At 37.0% G+C, this 19,662-nt stretch overlaps 1 protein-coding gene across 1 annotated transcript in view; it reads left to right on the forward strand.

The window, feature by feature from the left end:
* The window catches only part of SFMBT2 (Scm like with four mbt domains 2), a 197,828-nt gene that overhangs the window by 73,112 nt on the left and 105,054 nt on the right, over positions 1–19,662 (forward strand). Inside the window, exons 3-4 of the mRNA XM_063445458.1 lie at positions 5,605–5,699; positions 12,174–12,414. Coding sequence (XP_063301528.1) covers positions 5,605–5,699; positions 12,174–12,414 — 336 coding nt within the window. The remainder of the gene's footprint in view (positions 1–5,604; positions 5,700–12,173; positions 12,415–19,662) is intronic.

Here is a 19,662-nt window from a genome sequence, read left to right on the forward strand (position 1 = left end):
CAACCCTGTCTTGTTCCATTTTTAAGATCGAACCAACTCGTAGTAATATTGGGGCCTACGGTTCTAGCCGAAGGAGAAGAATACAGAGCCAATATTGCAGTATATATATCCATCCTTTAAAGCCATATGCCTTAAGGAGTTTTCTTAAGTAGCTCCACCCGACCCTGTCGAACGCTTTTTCTGCGTCTAAAGACAGGGCCAGGAGGGGCTCAGCATGAACTTTGGCTAAACCAATAATGTCAATCAGCTTTCGGGTGTTATTTGATGCCCATCTACCAGGAATGAACCCTATTTGGTCCGGATGAATAAGTTTAGTTATAATAGTTTTTAATCTCTCGGCAATAATGGCGGAATATATTTTCATGTCTACATTGATTAATGCAATCGGTCTATAATTTATTGGGTCTGAACTATCTTTGTCCTGTTTCAAAATAGGGACAATATTTGGCTGTAATAATTCCTTTGGAATCACCTCATTTTCTGCAACTTGATTAAACATTTCAGTGAGAGGTTTTAATAGCTGGAACTTCATATATTTATAATATAAATTTGTAAAGCCATCAGGGCCAGGAGTTTTATTTGTAGCTAATCTATCAATTTGAAATTGAACTTCTTCAGGGGAAATTTTTTTTATTTAAATTGGTCAGATCCTGGGAAGAAATTCTCGGAATTAGAAAGCTAGATAAATAACTTTGGATGTCCGTTATTTCTGGAGACAGTTTTAGATTGTATAAGTCTTGATAGAACTGATTAAACTTTTGTCCAATCTGAGATGGGGTGGAGTAGACAATTTGATCGACCACCAATTTTTCTACCCTGTTTTTGGCATAATGATTACGTAATCTCCTAGTTAAACTTTTGCTCGCTCAATTACCCGAAAAATAATTGCTTAACTTTAGTTTGTTTATATTTATCTTAATCTTTTCCTCTTCTTTTAAATTGATTTGTTTTTGCAGCTCTTTTAAGCAAGTTCTCAACTCAGAGGTAGAGTGTGTTTATTCAATTTTGAGCATGAATAAAATTCGATATATAAATCCGGCAGATTTTTGCAGTTTTTTTTTCTTAAAAACATGGTCTAATTTAATTATATAGCCCCTTATTACAGATTTATGGGTACACCAGTTTGTCAACTGAGAGGTATCTACCGGGTTATTTTCTACCCAAAAGTATTCTAGTAACTTGGTCAGATCCACCCTATTATTAGTGTCCTTTATGAGAACATCATTCAGTCTCCAGGTATTACGAAGGAGAGGGGGAGAATTACCGAGATCGAATAAAACGAAACTGTGGTCTGACCATGTATTTTCCTTAATATTAATATAATTAAAGAGCGGAATTGTGCTAGCGTTTGTTAAACAAAAGTCAATCCGAGAGTAAGTACCATAGACTCCAGATAAATGGGAGAAGTCTTTTTTAAGGGGGTGAAATAATCTCCAAATGTCATATAAATTATATTGTTTACAGATGTTATTTAACTTTTTGGCCTGCTTAGTGGGTCCTTTATTGTTAGCAGATGGAGATAGAGTAGTTCTATCCAAGATGGGATCACTAACACAGTTAAAATCACCAGCGATGATCAAGTATCCCTTATTAATCTTATCTACTTTATCCATTATCAAAGAAAGTTTAGTCGTTGGGTCAACATTAGGAAGATACACATTGACCAATGTATAGATCTTGTCATCGATCTTGCAGACCAAAATAATAAACCTGGCTTCTGGATCTAGTTCCGAATGTAAGATATCTAATTTGAGATCTTTATTAAATATAATTGCCACCCCCCTTTTTTTTATCGGTTAATTAGGCCTGGATCATAGTTGAAAATGTATCTCCACCCCATGTTTGTCTGGTATCTTTAAGCCAATGCGTTTCTTGTAGGAAAGCAACCTGTATATTTTGTTCCATCAAAGAGTTTATACAATCTATGTCTTTTCTTATTTGTATTGAGCCCCTGGACGTTTAAAGATAGAAACTTCAACATAAAGATACATCACAAGCTATATTTATAGACTTCCTGCTCAAAAAAAGAAAAAAAACATAACACACTAGAAAAAGAAAAAAGAAAAACCCAAAACATATACATCCTGTCTTTGGACTCTGAATTAGTCCAACACCATCAATCATCCGACTATTAGGTGAAAACCTAATACTATTGGAAACATTGAAAGCCATATAGACACAATGGCACAATGAAAATAGAGTAGTATAACTACACAATAGGGGAAACCCTAAACCATGCCTGAATAGGGAGCCTGCCGCTAAAATGCCCTCCCTCTTTCTTGATGTAAATCTCTCCTGAGAGAAGAAAAAATAAATAAATAAATATATATATATATATATATATATATATATAATATAATATTTAATTTAGCACTGTGATATGTAGATTTGGTGCATAAGGGGGTGTTATGGCTAAAAGTGAGCATGTGACAACAGGTTCACTTTTATATAATATATTTTAAACAAATGTTTCTAAATGAGCACAAAATAAATTTCCGAATTATGTCATTTCTGTTTTTCATGCTTTTCATTAGCATAATTATACTATCAGTGACAAAACCAATATGAATTATAAATAGTAGTGTATTATGCTTATCAATCCATCATTAAACATAGATTAAGTAATAGAAATGTTGTTGAAATCTCATTTATGATGCGTAATTGAAGCATAATGGAGTTATTTCAGGGTTTGAATTAGGCTTTGTAGAAACAATTAGTGTTCACTTGCTTCTTTTTAACTGCAATAATGTACGGCAATCTTCTATCACGAATTGTATTATAATCTGATCACACACAAAAGGGGCTGGAAGTGCTTGTATATTAAATTAAACACATTATTCTCAGCGCAATCCGTTATTCTCGGAGTAGAAGAATCCTGTGATAGCTGAAAACAGTTACACAGACATGAATGAAACCTGTTTCACATGAATGAATTTCTGATCAAACAATGAAAGCAGGGGTAGTGAACTGTAGCCAAATGAGGTGTTGGACTACAACTTCCATAATCCTCTGTCTGCCATTAGCATGAAGAGCATTGTGGGAGTAGGAATCCATCAGTATGCAATGGATACACATCTCATGTTTGTTTACATGCTCCACAGCATAGCATTAGAGAGGTGATTTCTACTCTCTGTTGGAGCCAGTTCAACATAAAACCCTTTAAAAAAACTAGAAAACTCCTGGCAAGGAAAAATAAACATCATTAATTCATATATTTTGCCTAAATGGCTATATTTGTTTTCCATGATTCCGCTTGGGGTTTCCAGACCTTGGTTGGCGATGATCCAAACATATTTCAACAATTTTATCTGGAATAACAAAAAACCAAGAATTGCCCAAAAGATCTTAACCAAAAAATTGACAAATGGAGGCCTACATTTCCCTAGTATTCTTTATAGTTATCATGCTAACATTATTAGGCATATATATTTCCTTCAGGACCCTAAACAGGTCTTGGAACCATGGTATATTATGGAGGCGAACGTGGCCCATGTAGATAAATTACAATATTTGATGTGGACAGCTACAAGTAAAAATTTAGTAAATTCGCCTATAAATAACTCAGCGATACTATCGCAAATATTAGAAGAGTGGATACTAACTAAAAAAAAATTAGGCCTAATAAATATGATACCTAAGACATGTCCCTTGGATATATTCCAACTACTTATACAAGACTTTTCGTTAAAGAATTGGGTCTGCGCGGATAGAATAAGAATTGCAGAAATTATGCAGGGAGACAATATCCTACCCTTCCAGAATATTATTGATTCTCTGCATATTCCTCGCAGAGAAATTTTTACTTATCTCCGCATAAAAAACTTTATTCACAAAAACGTGATTAAATCATCTTCCATTTTTGCTAAAAAGTTAGAGGTCATATTTAATTTCCAATCTATTAATAAGATTATGTCTGCTGCAGCATCAATGTTGGAAGCTCTTAAGGAGTCTCCCCACAGCTTGATTAAGACGTGGGAACAAGAACTAGAACTGCAAATTTCTCTGGACGATTGGAATGTCTCTTTGAGCCTGGTGAATAAATATATTCACTGTTTGAATCTGTCTGAATGCCACTTTAAAGTCCTCCACAGATGGTACTATACTCCGGCAAGATTGTCGAGAATGTTCCATAATTCCGATCCAACTTGCTGGAGATGTGGTTCTCATCCAGGTACTTACATACATATTTGGTGGGCCTGTCCAGCTGTCAAATATCTATGGTCTTGGGCCTTTTATATTTTTACAACTGTGACTACTAATAGAATTACGGAGAATGCCGCTTCTGCTCTTTTACATCTAAACCTGTCATTTGATGCAAAAAAAGACATTTGTTTTGCTATTCATTGTTTAGTTGCTGTTAAAATTATTATAGCGAGACATTGGAAATCATCTAAGCCGTATAATAAACGGTTATTGATTGATCAGGTCCTGTTCCAAATATCTATGGAACACGAGATGATCAACAATGATAACTCGAAGAAAAAACAATGGTATGGTGATTGGCTGTATAAATATAAGATATTATTTTGCTCCTCCAATAGCCCTTCTTGATTATATTATTATTCGAAATTTAGCAGTTGACATATGGAAAGCGAGGAATATAGATAAGTGATAATAAAATACATATAAGCGAGTATTGAAACTAATCGATCATGTTGCTCTAGATTTGGTGTGGGGCTTTTATTGTTTGTGTTTTTGTTTCTCTTTTGTGATTGTAGACTATGTCCGTATATATACTGTGCTATAATTGAATACAAGACAAATCTTGATGATATATAATTTAATAGAATGCTATGTGATTCTGTATTTGTCTGCTAAACAAAATATGAGACCAGTATATTGTTGTATATGTAAAGGAAAAAATTTTCTAATAAAAAACTATATTAAAAAAAAAAAACCCTTTAAAAAAAAACAAAAAAAAAACACTTTTGTAACGTTTGCCATGTAGTTGATGTATGTACCTACTCAATCAGTACCAATATGTCAACAAGCTGCTCGTGCACAGGTGAACATAATTTTTCAATGATTTATACATGCGCACTCATGGGCTATGAACAGGGAAACATGGGACACTTAAAATTTGCATTTTATGCCTGTCTTGGCACGCTTGACTTTAATGCAGATTTCAATTAATTCATTACTGTTTTTGTTTGTTTGTTAATAAAACCCTCAAATAAAAGCTAATCTCTAAGTGTCGGTGAACGTGACGCTCCCTTTGAAAAAGGTGCACGTTGAGGCATTTCTATTGTTCGGCTTAAGGTAGCGGGAAGCGACAGCTGTTTTATTGTCTGTACTTGGTTCCAAAGGAGAAGCTGCCATGGACTTGATAGAGCTTAACCCATGCCTATTGCCTGAAAACTGGGGACATTACAGAAATGTAATTTTCAGAATTAGAAGCCAATTTATTGAAATTACTTTAAGAAACAAAGTTAATAATTTTGTATAACTTCTAGAAAATGTATTTAGACAGTGAAGTTAAAGTTGTTAATTACCATTATTGGATTTTTGTTTGTTTCACACCTGACTTTTGCTAGTTGTAATTTGTTTGGCTGAGATGAAAAATGCGTTGGCTTTTCTAATTCTCATTTGTTTTATCCTTGGCAGATGCTGATTCAAGTACTGAAGATGCAGATTTTAATTGGGATGAATATTTAGAGGAAACAGCATCTAGTGCAGCTCCTTACACATCCTTTAAACATGTAGGTATCTCTGTAGTCTTTGCGCACCAAACATCTGATTCTACAGAATCACTGCAGTAATCTAACATTTGTTTTAACAAAGTACAGCATATCAAACGCAACCCCAGAAATACCTTAAATTAATAGTACTTTTAAGCATTCCCTATCTTGTCTTGTCAGTATGTTTCCTTGTTTTCACAATTAATCATTTTGTAATTCACAGATTTGAATCATTTTAATGTTATTTTATAGGCAATAACATTCCATCAATTTCAAATTGCAAGCAAAGTTAGAGTGTAACTGCTGTTGCCATTTTAGTTTTTACACATCTCTCTTTACACTATTATTGGTCTAATGATTATACCTGCAGATATTTTATCCACAGGTAGTTGCTTGTGCATCTGCCCTGTTGTCAAATGATTGGAGGCTCTATCACGCAGAATTCATCATGTGACACACAGGTTGCTAACAGTCCTCGAATCACATGACATATCATCTCTGTCACAGAGTGTTGGAGAACTGGAGCATAGTACAGTGAAGGACATTTGAATCCACTCACAATCACTTCACAGCAGTTCAAATGTGTTAGAACAAAATGTGTTATTTCGAATACTCTGTATTCTAGAGTGGACAAAACAATGCCAGTAGTAGCCTAAATTAGGCATTCATATAAAAGAAAACAGGTTCAAGAAACAAAACTTTTCCTTTCAAAACACTTCTTTATCTTTCCACTTTGGTGTGTAGTGAATTACTAGTTATCATCGCTAACACAAATAGATGGTGCACAGGGGGTGAGCCAGGTATGCCACATATACCCTAATGCCCGTGTGAGCTGAATGGCACTGCAAGCAGAAGGAATTTGTGCACTGGTGAGAATTAGCCTCTCAGTGCCATGACCTGTAATTGCATTCCTAAGGAAAATTGTATTTTGTGTTAACTGGTTATTGTAAATCCTTGTGGACGTCCATTTGGCAGGTCAGTTATCAACCAATTTTGCCACACTTTTTATTGTGTTTGGGTGTTTGGCATTTAAAGTTTTAATTTTAATTATGTGGATTAGTCCAACTATAGGTTTTGTAGGTGCCAAAAAGGAAGAAATATTAAAAATAATAATAATAATTTCTCCAATATGCCTTACGATAATATGAGACTTGCTTAAAGAGGAACATAGTTCTATGAAAACTGCACCATTGTATAAACCATTTAAATTCACCCATAACTTCTGTTAACAATGTTCTATTTAATGCTCCATTTGTTTGAATGGATATTAAAGCTCTAACCACTGACATTTCAATCCAGTCCATTCCTGTTAGAGCCAGGGCACGAATTACATTGAAGGAGGAGAAACAGAAACACTGTGTTTCTCCTTTCTCTAAAGTTTCATTATGTTGACTAACAAGCGCACAGGGCAGAGCGTATAACAATGGTTGACAGAGAGCCAAGATGGAGATTCCCAGTTCTAGGATACAGGTAAATACAGGAGTAGGGATTTCTACATATAATTTTATATTTCACATCTCACAAACCTCAACTAAAATATTTGTTAAATATCCAAGATAAATAAATATGTTATTACAAGTCCTGGGAAGTGATGATTACCATTTAAGCATTACATGTTTAACCCTTTAAGGATCAAGTGTAATCATCCAAACAGGCATGTTTCTGGGAACCATAGGGTTAAAAACTACCGATTAGGAAAACTGGTAGAACAGTTGGGTTTTCTGGCAGTCAACTTCTATGAACCTCTATTTTTCGCACCCCTTAACATTACATGACACATGATAAAACGGTACGACGTTTAATGTTTGTGTTATGGAACCTTCGGATTTGATGTAGTATTCCAGAGAGAGTCATATGGATTTGTTAATTATCTTTCTGTTAACATAGCTTCTGCTTTTTCGAATGAAACACAGGGATTGTTTTGATTAAACAAAAATTAAATTACTTTGTACAACAATGTAAAAGGAAAAAAACTGTAGATTTTCAGCGAGCTGTGATTTCCTATAACTTTATGAGAAATGTCTCATCGGGCTTTACATATTTAAATATTAATGGGACTGTACTTGCCTTGGCAATTAAATAGCTATTTTAAGCAGTCAAATTAGATGCTGACATTTAGATTTTTTTTAACTGAAGTCACAAACTGAATTAATGCTTTGTCTACAACTATAAAATACTAGATCCCTATCTGTAATCATACAATTTTATTGGAATGTAAAATGTACTAATTATATAGTTATGGATGAAATTCCTGTTTTAGTTTTGTCTTACCATAGCATGTCTGAATGCAAAATTGACACACAGCATTTTTTTCAAACAAATCTTTAAAGTCGTAATAAGAGTGAGCTGATAATTTGTCCTTCAGATCTCAAAATGAATTTACATACATAAATAAAAGGTTATGTGTAAATATAGGCAGGGTTTCAATACGCCATTCATATTCTCTTCCTGCAGCACTTCTAAGAAGAATTTGCTTAAGTTACATAGTTATAAAGTTGCATAGACTGAAAAGAGACGTGCCCATCAAGTTCAGCCTTTCTCACATGTCTTATTGCTGTTGATCTAAAAGAAGGCAATAAAAACAATTTAAACACCTTCCACTTTTCCAAACTAGGAAAAAAAATCCTTCTTGACCCCAGAATAGTCGTGAGATATCTCCTTGGATTTCGGTTTGTAAAGAAATCCAACCCTTCAAGTAATATCTTAGAGTATTAATGAAAAAGTGATGTCAGTGTACAGAGTTCTTGCTCATTCTTGTAAATAGGCTCATGATCACGGGAAATCATTAAAAGGTCATACTTCATAAAATCAACGACAAACGTATGACGAGGTTGCAGGAAACAAATCTCGGGAGTGTTTGGGCACACCTTCCCCTTGCCTTTTTCTTTTGCCAGTATGCAAAAGATGAGAAGGGACATGATGAGTAGCACAGTATAATGATGGGGTAGTTATACAGAGTTTCACAGAGTGCTTGAAAGCCATTCACTCAAACATACAGTCTTCATACGGTATTAGTAGATATGTTAAACCCATTATAGATTCTCTTTCTCATCGTAATATGACCAAGAATCTTTCATTTTGATCTTTCATTGTGATTTCTTCCCAAGTAACTATATAATGCAGGAATAACACACTACATAAAGCCCATTGAGTATAAGTGTTGTTGATGCTGCCGTTATATCATTAATAGCGCTTCATTAATAAAAACACTTTACATTAAGAAAAACAAGGTTTTTCTTTATGCATCTTAATCTTGTAAGGTTTTTCTTTATGCATCTTAATCTTGTAAGGTTTTTCTTTATGCATCTTAATCATGTAGTCTTAAGTTAAGGAGAACTTGAGGGCCATACATAAAATTTATTAATCGTTATTCAATTATTAAAGTCTAGAATGTTGGTAAAACCAGACTTGTGCATTTGTTTTTGGACACATGTGTATTCGTCTGCATTTCAATCGGTTCATTCCCATGACCAAATAGTAATTTCTATGAAATGGACGAACAAAATGTTGGATGAAAATTTGGTCATGCAAATCTCATTTGTTATTTGTTTCATTTCAAGGAGGGGGCTAATGGCCAGGTATTAAATAAAATCTGCATGTTTTGTTCAGGAGATATTTCCTGAACTAAGGGACAAATTAAACCCAATTATAAAATAAGTTTAAAACCTCTCTCTTTCCACACCTACTATGCCATGGGTAGGGGTATGTATACTAAACAGTGAGCAGCCACTGGCTGCTTGATGTTTAAAAAAAAAAAAAAAAAATAGTGAATATGTAGTTTTTGCTGGCCAGACTCTAATACAATAATAGGGAGGACTTGGCATATGTCTAAGTGCCAATAGAGAGACATTCAACAAACTAATAAAGTGGGAGAATAGTGTCCCCCTGTACTTCACAGTGAGGCTATTAAGAAATAATAAATTGGGGGGGGGGACATAGTGTTTTCCCTGTGCCTCCAGTGGTCAAATAAAATGAACAGGGGTACCAAGGCAGGGGGTGGGACTATTAAAATAATAATAATAATAATAATAATTTTATCATAGTGACCTAAAGTCCTCCAGCAGGTTGTGGTGGAGACTCTAAAGATGATTATAATGGAAGGGGGGAGGAGGGTGGCATGATATTTTTACTTAGGGGGTGGCTCAGGGCTTGGAAACCAATAACTGGGTTGGGGGGGGGGGGGTAGCATTTATTCCCCCCCCCAGATTATCATATTTAGATCTATTACCACCTAGGGGGCAGGGGCTCTGGTTATTCTATTTAAAGTTTCCACCCTTTGCTCATGTATTATTCTCTTATTATATATACAAATGAAATGAGTAATAGGTGAAATATGAACATCCCTGGTGTTGGTAATATTTTTTAAAAACCTATAATCCGTTAGGGTGATATATTTTCATGTAATTCTGTGCTCCTACTCTATATTGTGCCTAACCTTGTAAAGAATTGGAAAATGTATATGTCGGTAATCTTATTAAATTAAAGTATTTTAATTAAAGTATTCTGGTTAAAGCTGTATTTAATTGTATTTAATTGTAAGCCGAAAGACAAAAGCCTCAATAGTATTCAAAATTACGCAAATTAATAGGTAGTAAATGACTGTGTTAACTGGTAAATTAAACTCTGGTCACTTTAATTTATACTCATTACACACATTAGGAAGATGGGAGCATTTTATTTTGTTTATAAAGAGGCATTATATTCCACAGCACTATGCTAAAAGGCAAATGAAAAAAGAAAATATATAAAGCAAACAAGAGCAGACGAGAAAGCATTATTGATGGTATCTATGTATTTTGAACGTATCTATTAATTTTTTACCTATAGACTTTTCATCTGTAAAATGTTTTGAACAAAATGTGAATAAATTACCGTATATACTCGAGTATAAGCCGACCCGAATATAAGCCGAGGCCCCTAATTTTATCCCAAAAAACTGGGAAAACTTATTGACTCGAGTATAAGACTAGGGTGGGAAATGCAGCAGCTACTGGTAAATTTCTAAATAAAATTAGATCCTAAAAAAAATATATTAATTGAATATTTATTTACAGTGTGTGTATAATGAATGCAGTGTGTGCGTATGTGTGTGTGTATGAGTGCAGCGTGTGTGTATGAGTGCAGCGTGTGTGTATGAGTGCAGCGTGTGTGTATGAGTGCAGTGTGTGTGTGCATGAATGCAGTGTGTGTGTGCATGAATGCAGTGTGTGTGTGCATGAATGCAGTGTGTGTGTGTATGAATGCAGTGTGTGAATGCAGTGTGTGCATGGCCGGTGCAAGGATATTTGCCGCCGTAGGCAAAACATTTTTTGCCGCCCCCTCCCCCCATATGTCCTGACTTCCCCTCCTCCTCCCTCAGTGGTCCTTACCTCCCCACCCCCGTGTTCCTTCACCCCCCCCCAGTGGTCCTGACTCACCCCTCCCCTAGTGGTCCTTACCCTCCCCTCCCCTAGTGGTCCTTACTTCCCCCTCCCCTCCCATAGTGGTCCTTATCCCACCCCCTCCCTCTCATAGTGGTCCTTATCCCCCTTCTCCCTCCCATAGTGTTCCTTATCCCCCCCCATCCCTCCCATAGTGGTCCTTATCCCCCCTCCCTCCCATAGTGGTCCTTATACCCCCCTCCCTCCCATAGTGGTCCTTAACCCACCCCATCCCTCCCATAGTGGTCCTTATACCCCTTTTGTTTGTTATTATTAATTTTTTTATTATTATTATTATTTTATTATTATTTCTTATTTTATTTATATATTTTTTTTTTCGTCCCCCCTCCCTGCTTGATATATGGCAGGGAGGGGGGCTCTCCTTCCCTGGTGGTCCAGTGGCAGTTCAGTGGGGAGGAGAGGGGGGCTGGCAGAGCTGTAACTTACCTGTCCTGCAGCTCCTGTCAGCTCTCTCCTCCTCTGCGCCGTCCGTTCTGCTCTTCTGTCAGCTTACACTGTAAGTCTCGCGAGAGCCGCGGCTCTCGCGAGATTTACACTGGGAGCTGACCGAGGTGCTGACCGGACGGCGCAGAGGAGGAGAGAGCTGACAGGAGCTGCAGGACAGGTAAGTTACAGCTCTGCCAGCCCCCCTCTCCCCCAGTCTGTATTATGGCAATGCAAATTGCCATAATACAGACCTTGACTCGAGTATAAGCCGAGTTGGGGTTTTTCAGCCCAAAAAATGGGCTGAAAAACTCGGCTTATACTCGAGTATATACGGTAAATATGTTACAATTAATTTAATTGAGTTGTTTTTTACTTATACATATACCAACACAAACATATAACACATTTAATTTCTTTATGTGTAAAGTTAGATAAGTATATATATGTATATATAGTGTACACTGGATTAGCCGTATTAGTCCAGTAGACTAAAAAAAGTATCATTGCATACTGCAATACTCTGGTATTTTGGCATCATAAATATATTATAAATACATAGTTTTAAAAAAAAAGAAAGAAAGAAAAAAAAATTGCTCTAAAAGTTATCCATTTTTCTTTCTTGTACAAGGTTGAAATCAGTCTTCAAAGCAGTTTTCAACCAGGGATGAAACTAGAAGTGGCAAACAAGAACAATCCTGATACTTACTGGGTAGCTACTATCATCACCACCTGTGGACAGTTACTGCTTCTGCGGTATTGTGGCTATGGAGATGACCGTAAAGCAGACTTCTGGTGTGATGTTATGACAGCAGATCTACATCCTGTGGGCTGGTGTGCAAAAAACAATAAAGTCCTCATGCCTCCAGACGGTAAGCTTTGGAAAACGAATACTGTTGTTTTTACTGATTACAAATACAAATTATGTATACACAATGAGCTATTATGTATACACGGTGGACTATTTTGTACAGCAAAGTGAAATATTTAATCAGTAGTGCACTACCTGTAAATTCTTAGTATTAGATCCATTTTAAGCATAGCACACCAACAGTGCAGGATTTAGACATTTCCTGATTCTATTCCACAAGAATTCTAACTAATTCTGTGCTTTTAATTGGACTTGATGACTGGACTTAACACTATCTATAGATCTCTAGAGCTCCAGGTTTCACGACTCTCAGGTTTATTCAGTAATGTGATCATTCACTGTGAATTTCAATTTCAAGGTAAAAATAGATGACATTAAACATTCTCTAAGTGAGTTACCATATATACTCGAGTATAAGTCTAGTTTTTCCGCACATTTTTTGTGCTGAAAAACCCCCACTCGACTTATACTTGAGTCAATGTCTGTATTATGGCAACTTACATTGCCATAATACAGACCAGGACCGCCGGGCTCATTACAAGCCCGGTGGTCCTGTTGGCGGCTGGCAGGAAGCGTTTACTTACCTTTCTTGCAGCTCCCTTCTCCTGCGTTCTGGTCAGCTCCCTTGTAAATCTCGCAAGAGCCGTGGCGTCAGAGCGTTGCCACGGGTTACCGTGGCAACGCGGCACGCAGACCGCGAGACTTACAGGGGAGCTGACCAGAACGCAGGAGAAGGGAGCTGACAGGAGCTGCAGGAAAGATAAGTAAACGCTTCCTGACAGCCCCCCTCCTGCACAGTACACACCACTGGACAACCAGGGACAAAAAAAAAAAATGTGAATAATAAAAAAAAAAAAATTTAATAAAAAAATATTACAATTAAAACTAATTATAATATTAAAATAAAAAATTAGAATATTTAAATAAAAAAATTAAAAATAATAAAAATGCCCTCCCCACACACTCTGCATTATATACACACACACACACTCATACAAACACACACTCTGCATTCACACAAACACACAGAGTATTTATATAATGCAGAGTGTGTGTGTATATAATTATAAAAATCACAGAATTTCATAGCCCCAAGTTTTACCCTCGACTTATCCACGAGGCATAGCATATTTCACAATTGTTGGTCACAAAACTGCACTCGACTTATACATGAGATCGACTTATACACGAGTATATACGGTATGCTTCTAGTTCAGATGCTTTCACCATAAATCTGATATTCGTTTGAATTCACTTAGAATTTTCACGTTACTGAATCATCCTGTTGGTGTGCTAACATCCCAAGTTTCTAGGAATCTTTTATTGATGATGAGGCAGGCTCCATCATGCTGTCTGCCTTAATTAATGTGTTTTTTTTTTTTTATTAAATGGACAGTGAACGTATCATAAGGCATCATAACAACTTCATCTAAATGTTGTTATGGTGCCAGGAGGCCTCTGGGCGCAAGCTTACCTTCAGCGGTTAAACTGTTTTCGAACGGTGTAACCCCTGATGATAGGCTGAGAGGATTCAGCTGATGCTCTCAGCCAATCAGTGACTCCCAATAGTTACTTTGAATACCAAACTTTATGCAGGACATTTGCCCTGGGAAATTACATTTTGATGATTTACGATGGATTTTAGCAGAATCGGAGTATACAAATTGTGTATTTGTATCATGTTATGGGTCACATTTTTGAGTATTTACTGGGCAGTAGTATAATGCTAATTTGCATTGTCATAGAGAGCTGGCTATGAAAAGTTTCATCACAGCATTCTGGTTAAGTGTGCTGTTGTGTTTGAAGATGTGTATTCAACTAAAAACCCTTTGTTCTATTTTTTTATACAAACCATTTAAGTCAGTGAGTTATACTTAGCAATTAATGGCAATGTGGGGAAGTAATGGTTTCAGTTCCCCTTTAAATCTACAATGGCACTAAGTAGAAAATCAAATTGCAGCCAGAGTTTGCACAATAACTTCACTTCTCTCTTGTGGTTTGCAGCATTGAATATGCATGCTTCTCTCAAATGTTAGCATTTAGCTCATGATTGAGCATTCCTATAGCCATATTAATAGGCATTTGGCTTCATGGTCCAAGGGTTTAGTAGACTATACTCAGATATACTTAGTTATTTAAATATAGCTTATTATAGTGATTCTGTGACCTGTAATTCTGTGCTAACATCACCCATGGTGACATTGTTGCACTGGGTTAGGAAGCACATAGATGTTGCATGGGTAGGTTATACCTACCTGATGCTGTCACTACAGGGGCCACCATCTTCATTCTTTTTCCAGCAGGAGCCCATGTTGGTGCCAATCTCTTGCACATGTGTGAGAGCACTACACTGGTGTATGTGGAGAAGTCTGTAAGACCGTGTGAACCTCCATAGATACTATGATTAGTGAAGCAAAGCCTTCTTCCCAGAGCCATTGCTAGCGGTGAGAATTAACAGAACTCGACAGTGGTATCTTGGCCTTTTGTCAAGTTTTGTCAACTTGAGGTTTTACCATAATACAAAGTGGTCCCTACTTTGTCTTATGATACCATTTGAGTGTGTTGGAATTTCAATGTAATGTAAAGATTGCATCTTTAAGAAATGCTTAAAAACATTCTGGTTACAGATCTGCTGAAAATATGACCCATTTCTAAGTAACATATTCAGGAGAGCATAATGGTACTATGAGAGTTAACTGATATTCGTGGGTTCTTGGCATCATGTGAATCCATTTATTTTGTGTGTTTTATTCTTGTTGTCTGGCTGACTTTTGTCATAGATCTAAGGGCAAATCTGAACGCAATGAACCGTGGAACAGTCTGGGTTCTGGGTGGCTTCTGTTATTTACTGCTTGGTAACTTTGGAAAGTTAAAGCATGGTGTTTATAGCTAGAAAATTAATGTTTGTATTGTATCAATATGCTGGTAGTCAGTAAAGGAACACTATAGGCACCCAGACCACTTCATTCATCTCAGTGAAATGGTTTTGTTGCAGTGTCCCGGTCTTCTTTAGTCCTGCCGTGTAAATCATTGCAGTTTTAGAGAAACTGCAATAATCACATTGCAGGACCAAGATGGCCTCTAGTGGCAGTCAATCAGACATCCACTAGATGCACTTCCTGATGGTTAAACGACTTTCGATCGCCTAACTGGCGCTGGATGGACATTCAGCATCAGTGAAATCAACAAATGTTTTCTTATGGGTGGGGCCTATTGTGCCCACTGCACATGCCCATTAACCCCCCGGTCTAATGATGTTTGATGAGGCGGAGAACATACCCAGCACTGGGGGGGCACAGACCCAGCGCCCACTTTGTATTCCTAACGCTAAAGAATTCATTTAAACATATCTTTTGAAAATACAGGCTCTGGCATACTGGTTTTGGAACTAGGAAGCATTCTTCATGTGTATGTTTTTAATAAAACAGAATTTATTTGATCCTTCTCAGGTTTACAATTACTCATGCTTTAGTTCCAGCATAGGTTGTAGAAGACAGGTGTCAAATGTGGACGCTAACTTTTCCTGAACATCTCCTATAATGCTCTGCTATTCTCTTTCTATGATACACCATTATGGTTGTATAAGCCTCTAATAGTGAGGACAGTTTATCATACCTGATGTGGAATTTGTTTTTTAATATTAGGCTTATTCTAGCAGCCTGAAAAAATGATATGATGCTCTAGATCAGTGGTTCCCAACCCAGTCGTCAAGTACCCCCTACCAGTCCAGTATTTAGGGATTACCCAGTTGTGTTTAAGGTGTTTTTAGAAAAAGAAAAAAAACAACACTTTAGACACAGCAGGGTAATCCCTAAATCCTGGACTGGTAGGGGGTACTTGAGGACTGGGCTGGGAACTCTGCTCTAGATGCTATCGAGTAAAGTTAATAAATATATATATATATATATATATTTACAGCCCAAGTGTTGAACATATACTGTCTACAGTATTAAATAACCAGTAGGAGAAACCTATTGCAATTTAGATGAACAGATCTTAAGACATATTTGTACATATTTGCAGTTATTTTAAAGGGTTCACATACTTGCATACATACATTTTCTTGCCACTATATTGTGTTGGACGTGTACAGAATTAAGTAACCAGACAAACCTGTTTGTAAAGCGTCTGCTTTATAGAAGACAAAGATAAGGCACTTACACAGACTGATAGAAAACTGAAAGAATCCAGACTTAACCACTGTAGTACCAATTTCTGCAGACATATTTGAAGCTATGTCTCACATGCAAACATAATTCCTCGTTATGCTGAACCCACTTTTTCTGCCCCTTTCCTCATCTTGCAATGTGGACTTTTAGCTTTGCTGCAATATGCAGCTATAGATGTGATCATACTCATAGAAATCATGGTAGTGCCCATAAAGCACAGATCAGCACTGCTTTAGAAAGTCAAGAGACCATTGTGATTGCCTAAATAACTTACTGGTTTGATAAGAGCTCATGGAGGAAGCTGAATGAGTATTTGCAATACATGCAGTGACTTTGAATAGTTTAATATATTTTTTTTAATGCATTGTATTAACCTATATCTTTGCAACATATAGTTTGCAACAAATCACTATCAGAATTGAGTATACATATTTTATTTTCATGTACACTCACCCTCATTTATACTGTAGGAATCAGCCTGTAGAGCAACACATTTCTCTACCAGAAGTCACTAGTCACTTAAAGGGATACTCCAGGCACTCAGACCACTTCTGCCCATTGAAGTGGCCTGGGTTCCAACTCCCAGGCCACTGCAATAATTAACTTGCAGGGTTAAGTCCTCCTCTAGTGGCTGTCTGTCAGACAGCCACTAAAGGGACTTCCGTGTTCTTAGAATACAAAAAGTGTTTTCAACGATGCTGGACGTCCTCGCGCTATGTGAGGACCTCCAGAGTTGCCAAAATCCCCATAGGAAAGCACTGAATAATTTCTTATGGGGAGATTTAATGCGCGTGCGCGGCCATTGCCGCGCGTGCACATTAGGTCTCCCCTGCCAGCTGACGTCAAGGGGGAGGAGAGTAGGCAGAGCCTGACCCAGCGGCGAGGGACTCAGGTAAGTCACTGAAGGAGTTTTAACCCCTTTAGCAACATGGGATGGGGGGTGGGAGGGAGAAGGGCACTGCAGGGTTCTGCAGTGCCAGGAAAAGGAATGTGTTTTCCTGGCACTAGAGAGTTCCTTTAAAGGGACACTATAGTCACCCAGACCACTTCAGCTCAATGAAGTGGTCTGGGTGCCAGGTCCCTCAGGTTTTAACCCTTCACATGTAAACATAGCAGTTCAGAGAAACTGCTATGTTTACATAGCAGGGTTAATCCAACCTCTAGTGGCTGTCTTCTTGACAGCCTCTAGAGGCGCATCTGCGATGTTGGATGCGAATTGAGAAATGCTTTCCTATAGACAGTTTGTATGCACGCGCGGCACATGCCTTTCGCTCCACTCTGGGCTGACGTCGGCAGGGGGGGGGGGAGGGTGGAGGTCACCAGCCTGGCGCTGGATAAAGGTAAGCTGCTGAAGGGGTTTTAACCACCAAGCGCCACGGGAGGGGGACCCTGAGGGTTTGGGGCACCCTTAGGGCACTATAGTGTCAGGAAAACCACTTTGTTTTCCTGACACTATACTGAACCTTTAATGAATGCCTGCATGTGCACTCAAAATGTAAGCTCGCCCCTTGCTTCCAAACAGTAAAGGAAGGTTTAATTGGGCATATCATTACTAAAGTCAGGGAGAGGGGGAGAAGTGAATTGACTCAACCATTTTTCTGTTAGCATTACAATACCATTACAGAGATTGACAAAGATTGTGGTTACACTTTTAAATACATGTATTTTGGAAAACTCTGATTTAACAGCATTTACTGTGTGTAGGCATTATGATCAAATGCAGCCATTCGTTTTACATTTGATTGCCGTTTTCAGTAAGCTGTACTGTTAGTAAATACATCAAGGTCTATACAGTTACTTGCGAGCAGTGTATTTGACCATTTTTATTTATTTTTGTTACACCTACTGTATGTGAGAAAAAATGCTCTTTTGCTTTTATACTGACATTTAAGGCCTTGTGTGAAATATTGCAAGATAAAAGACGCTGTATACCATTTAAAGGTTTCAATTTCCTAAATATATTTATAAAGGCTGAGCGAATAAGTGCTCAGTAGTGAAGTGGTTATTTTTTTTTATTTTTTAATGTATGCATCTGTCAACGTCTCAGCATATCTGCCTCATAACAATTTTGTGATTTAAAAAGTATGAATGGCATTTAAGCTTTACTTAACTGAGCAAAATTGCCAACAACACATAAATGTCAGCTGTGATTGCAAAGTTTCCATTGCTTTGAGGAAGAATCTAGTTATTTTATCTTTTTGACAATGGTGAAAATTTTGAGTTTACTGCAGATCCCTAGAGCAGTTAAAAGAAACTGTCATACATGTTATCTCTGCTGTACAAATGCATTCCACTAATAATAAATTCAGTTTTTCTTCTGAAGTTGATTTCTTAACACAAGATTAATAACTTCCTTATTTTGTAGAATATTAGTTTGCCTGTTTTATGAGTAAGACATTTATATGAAGCCAGCTATTTTAAGCAGGAAAAGTCTACTGGGACCCACATGATCTGATACAATCTACCATTCCTGTGCTTCTGTGAAATCCGAGTAAGCAAAACAGTCTAGTAGAAAACCCAGATAAAATAAATTTTCACTTAAAATAAAGGAGAAGTGTTGAGGCATAGTGAGAGAGAATAGACACTTCAGTTTGTTACTTTATTATAGGTGCACAAACTCTTATACTGAGTTATTTCACATTAAGAAATGTTTTTTTTTTCTAGTCAAAATAAATACCCGAGTTACCAAGATGTAGAAAGTTTAAAACAAATGAAATATCATTATACTGTGAGTATGCTATATAGTCAGACTATTTACGTACAGGACATGCTGTAGTCACAGCAGTTCTTTCACACTCCAGTGTATCAATGCAGGCTAGTTTAAAGGTTTGAGATTAGGGCATTTCTCTTGCTGACAATTTCATTGGTATGACCTTTAACCCCTTAAGGACACATGACATGTATGACATGTCATGATTCCCTTTTATTTCAGAAGTTTGGTCCTTAATGGGTTAAATCCCTTTAAATAACTGTAAAAAATAAATAAAAAATCTAACAATAAAATTCCTGACTCTGAAACTCTAACCGTAAGGTCCATAACCCTAAACCAATTCCAAAGTGTCAAACTGTTTTAAAGGGAA

The sequence above is a fragment of the Pelobates fuscus genome, chromosome 3 (genome assembly GCF_036172605.1).
Source record: "Pelobates fuscus isolate aPelFus1 chromosome 3, aPelFus1.pri, whole genome shotgun sequence".
Lineage (NCBI taxonomy): Eukaryota > Metazoa > Chordata > Amphibia > Anura > Pelobatidae > Pelobates > Pelobates fuscus.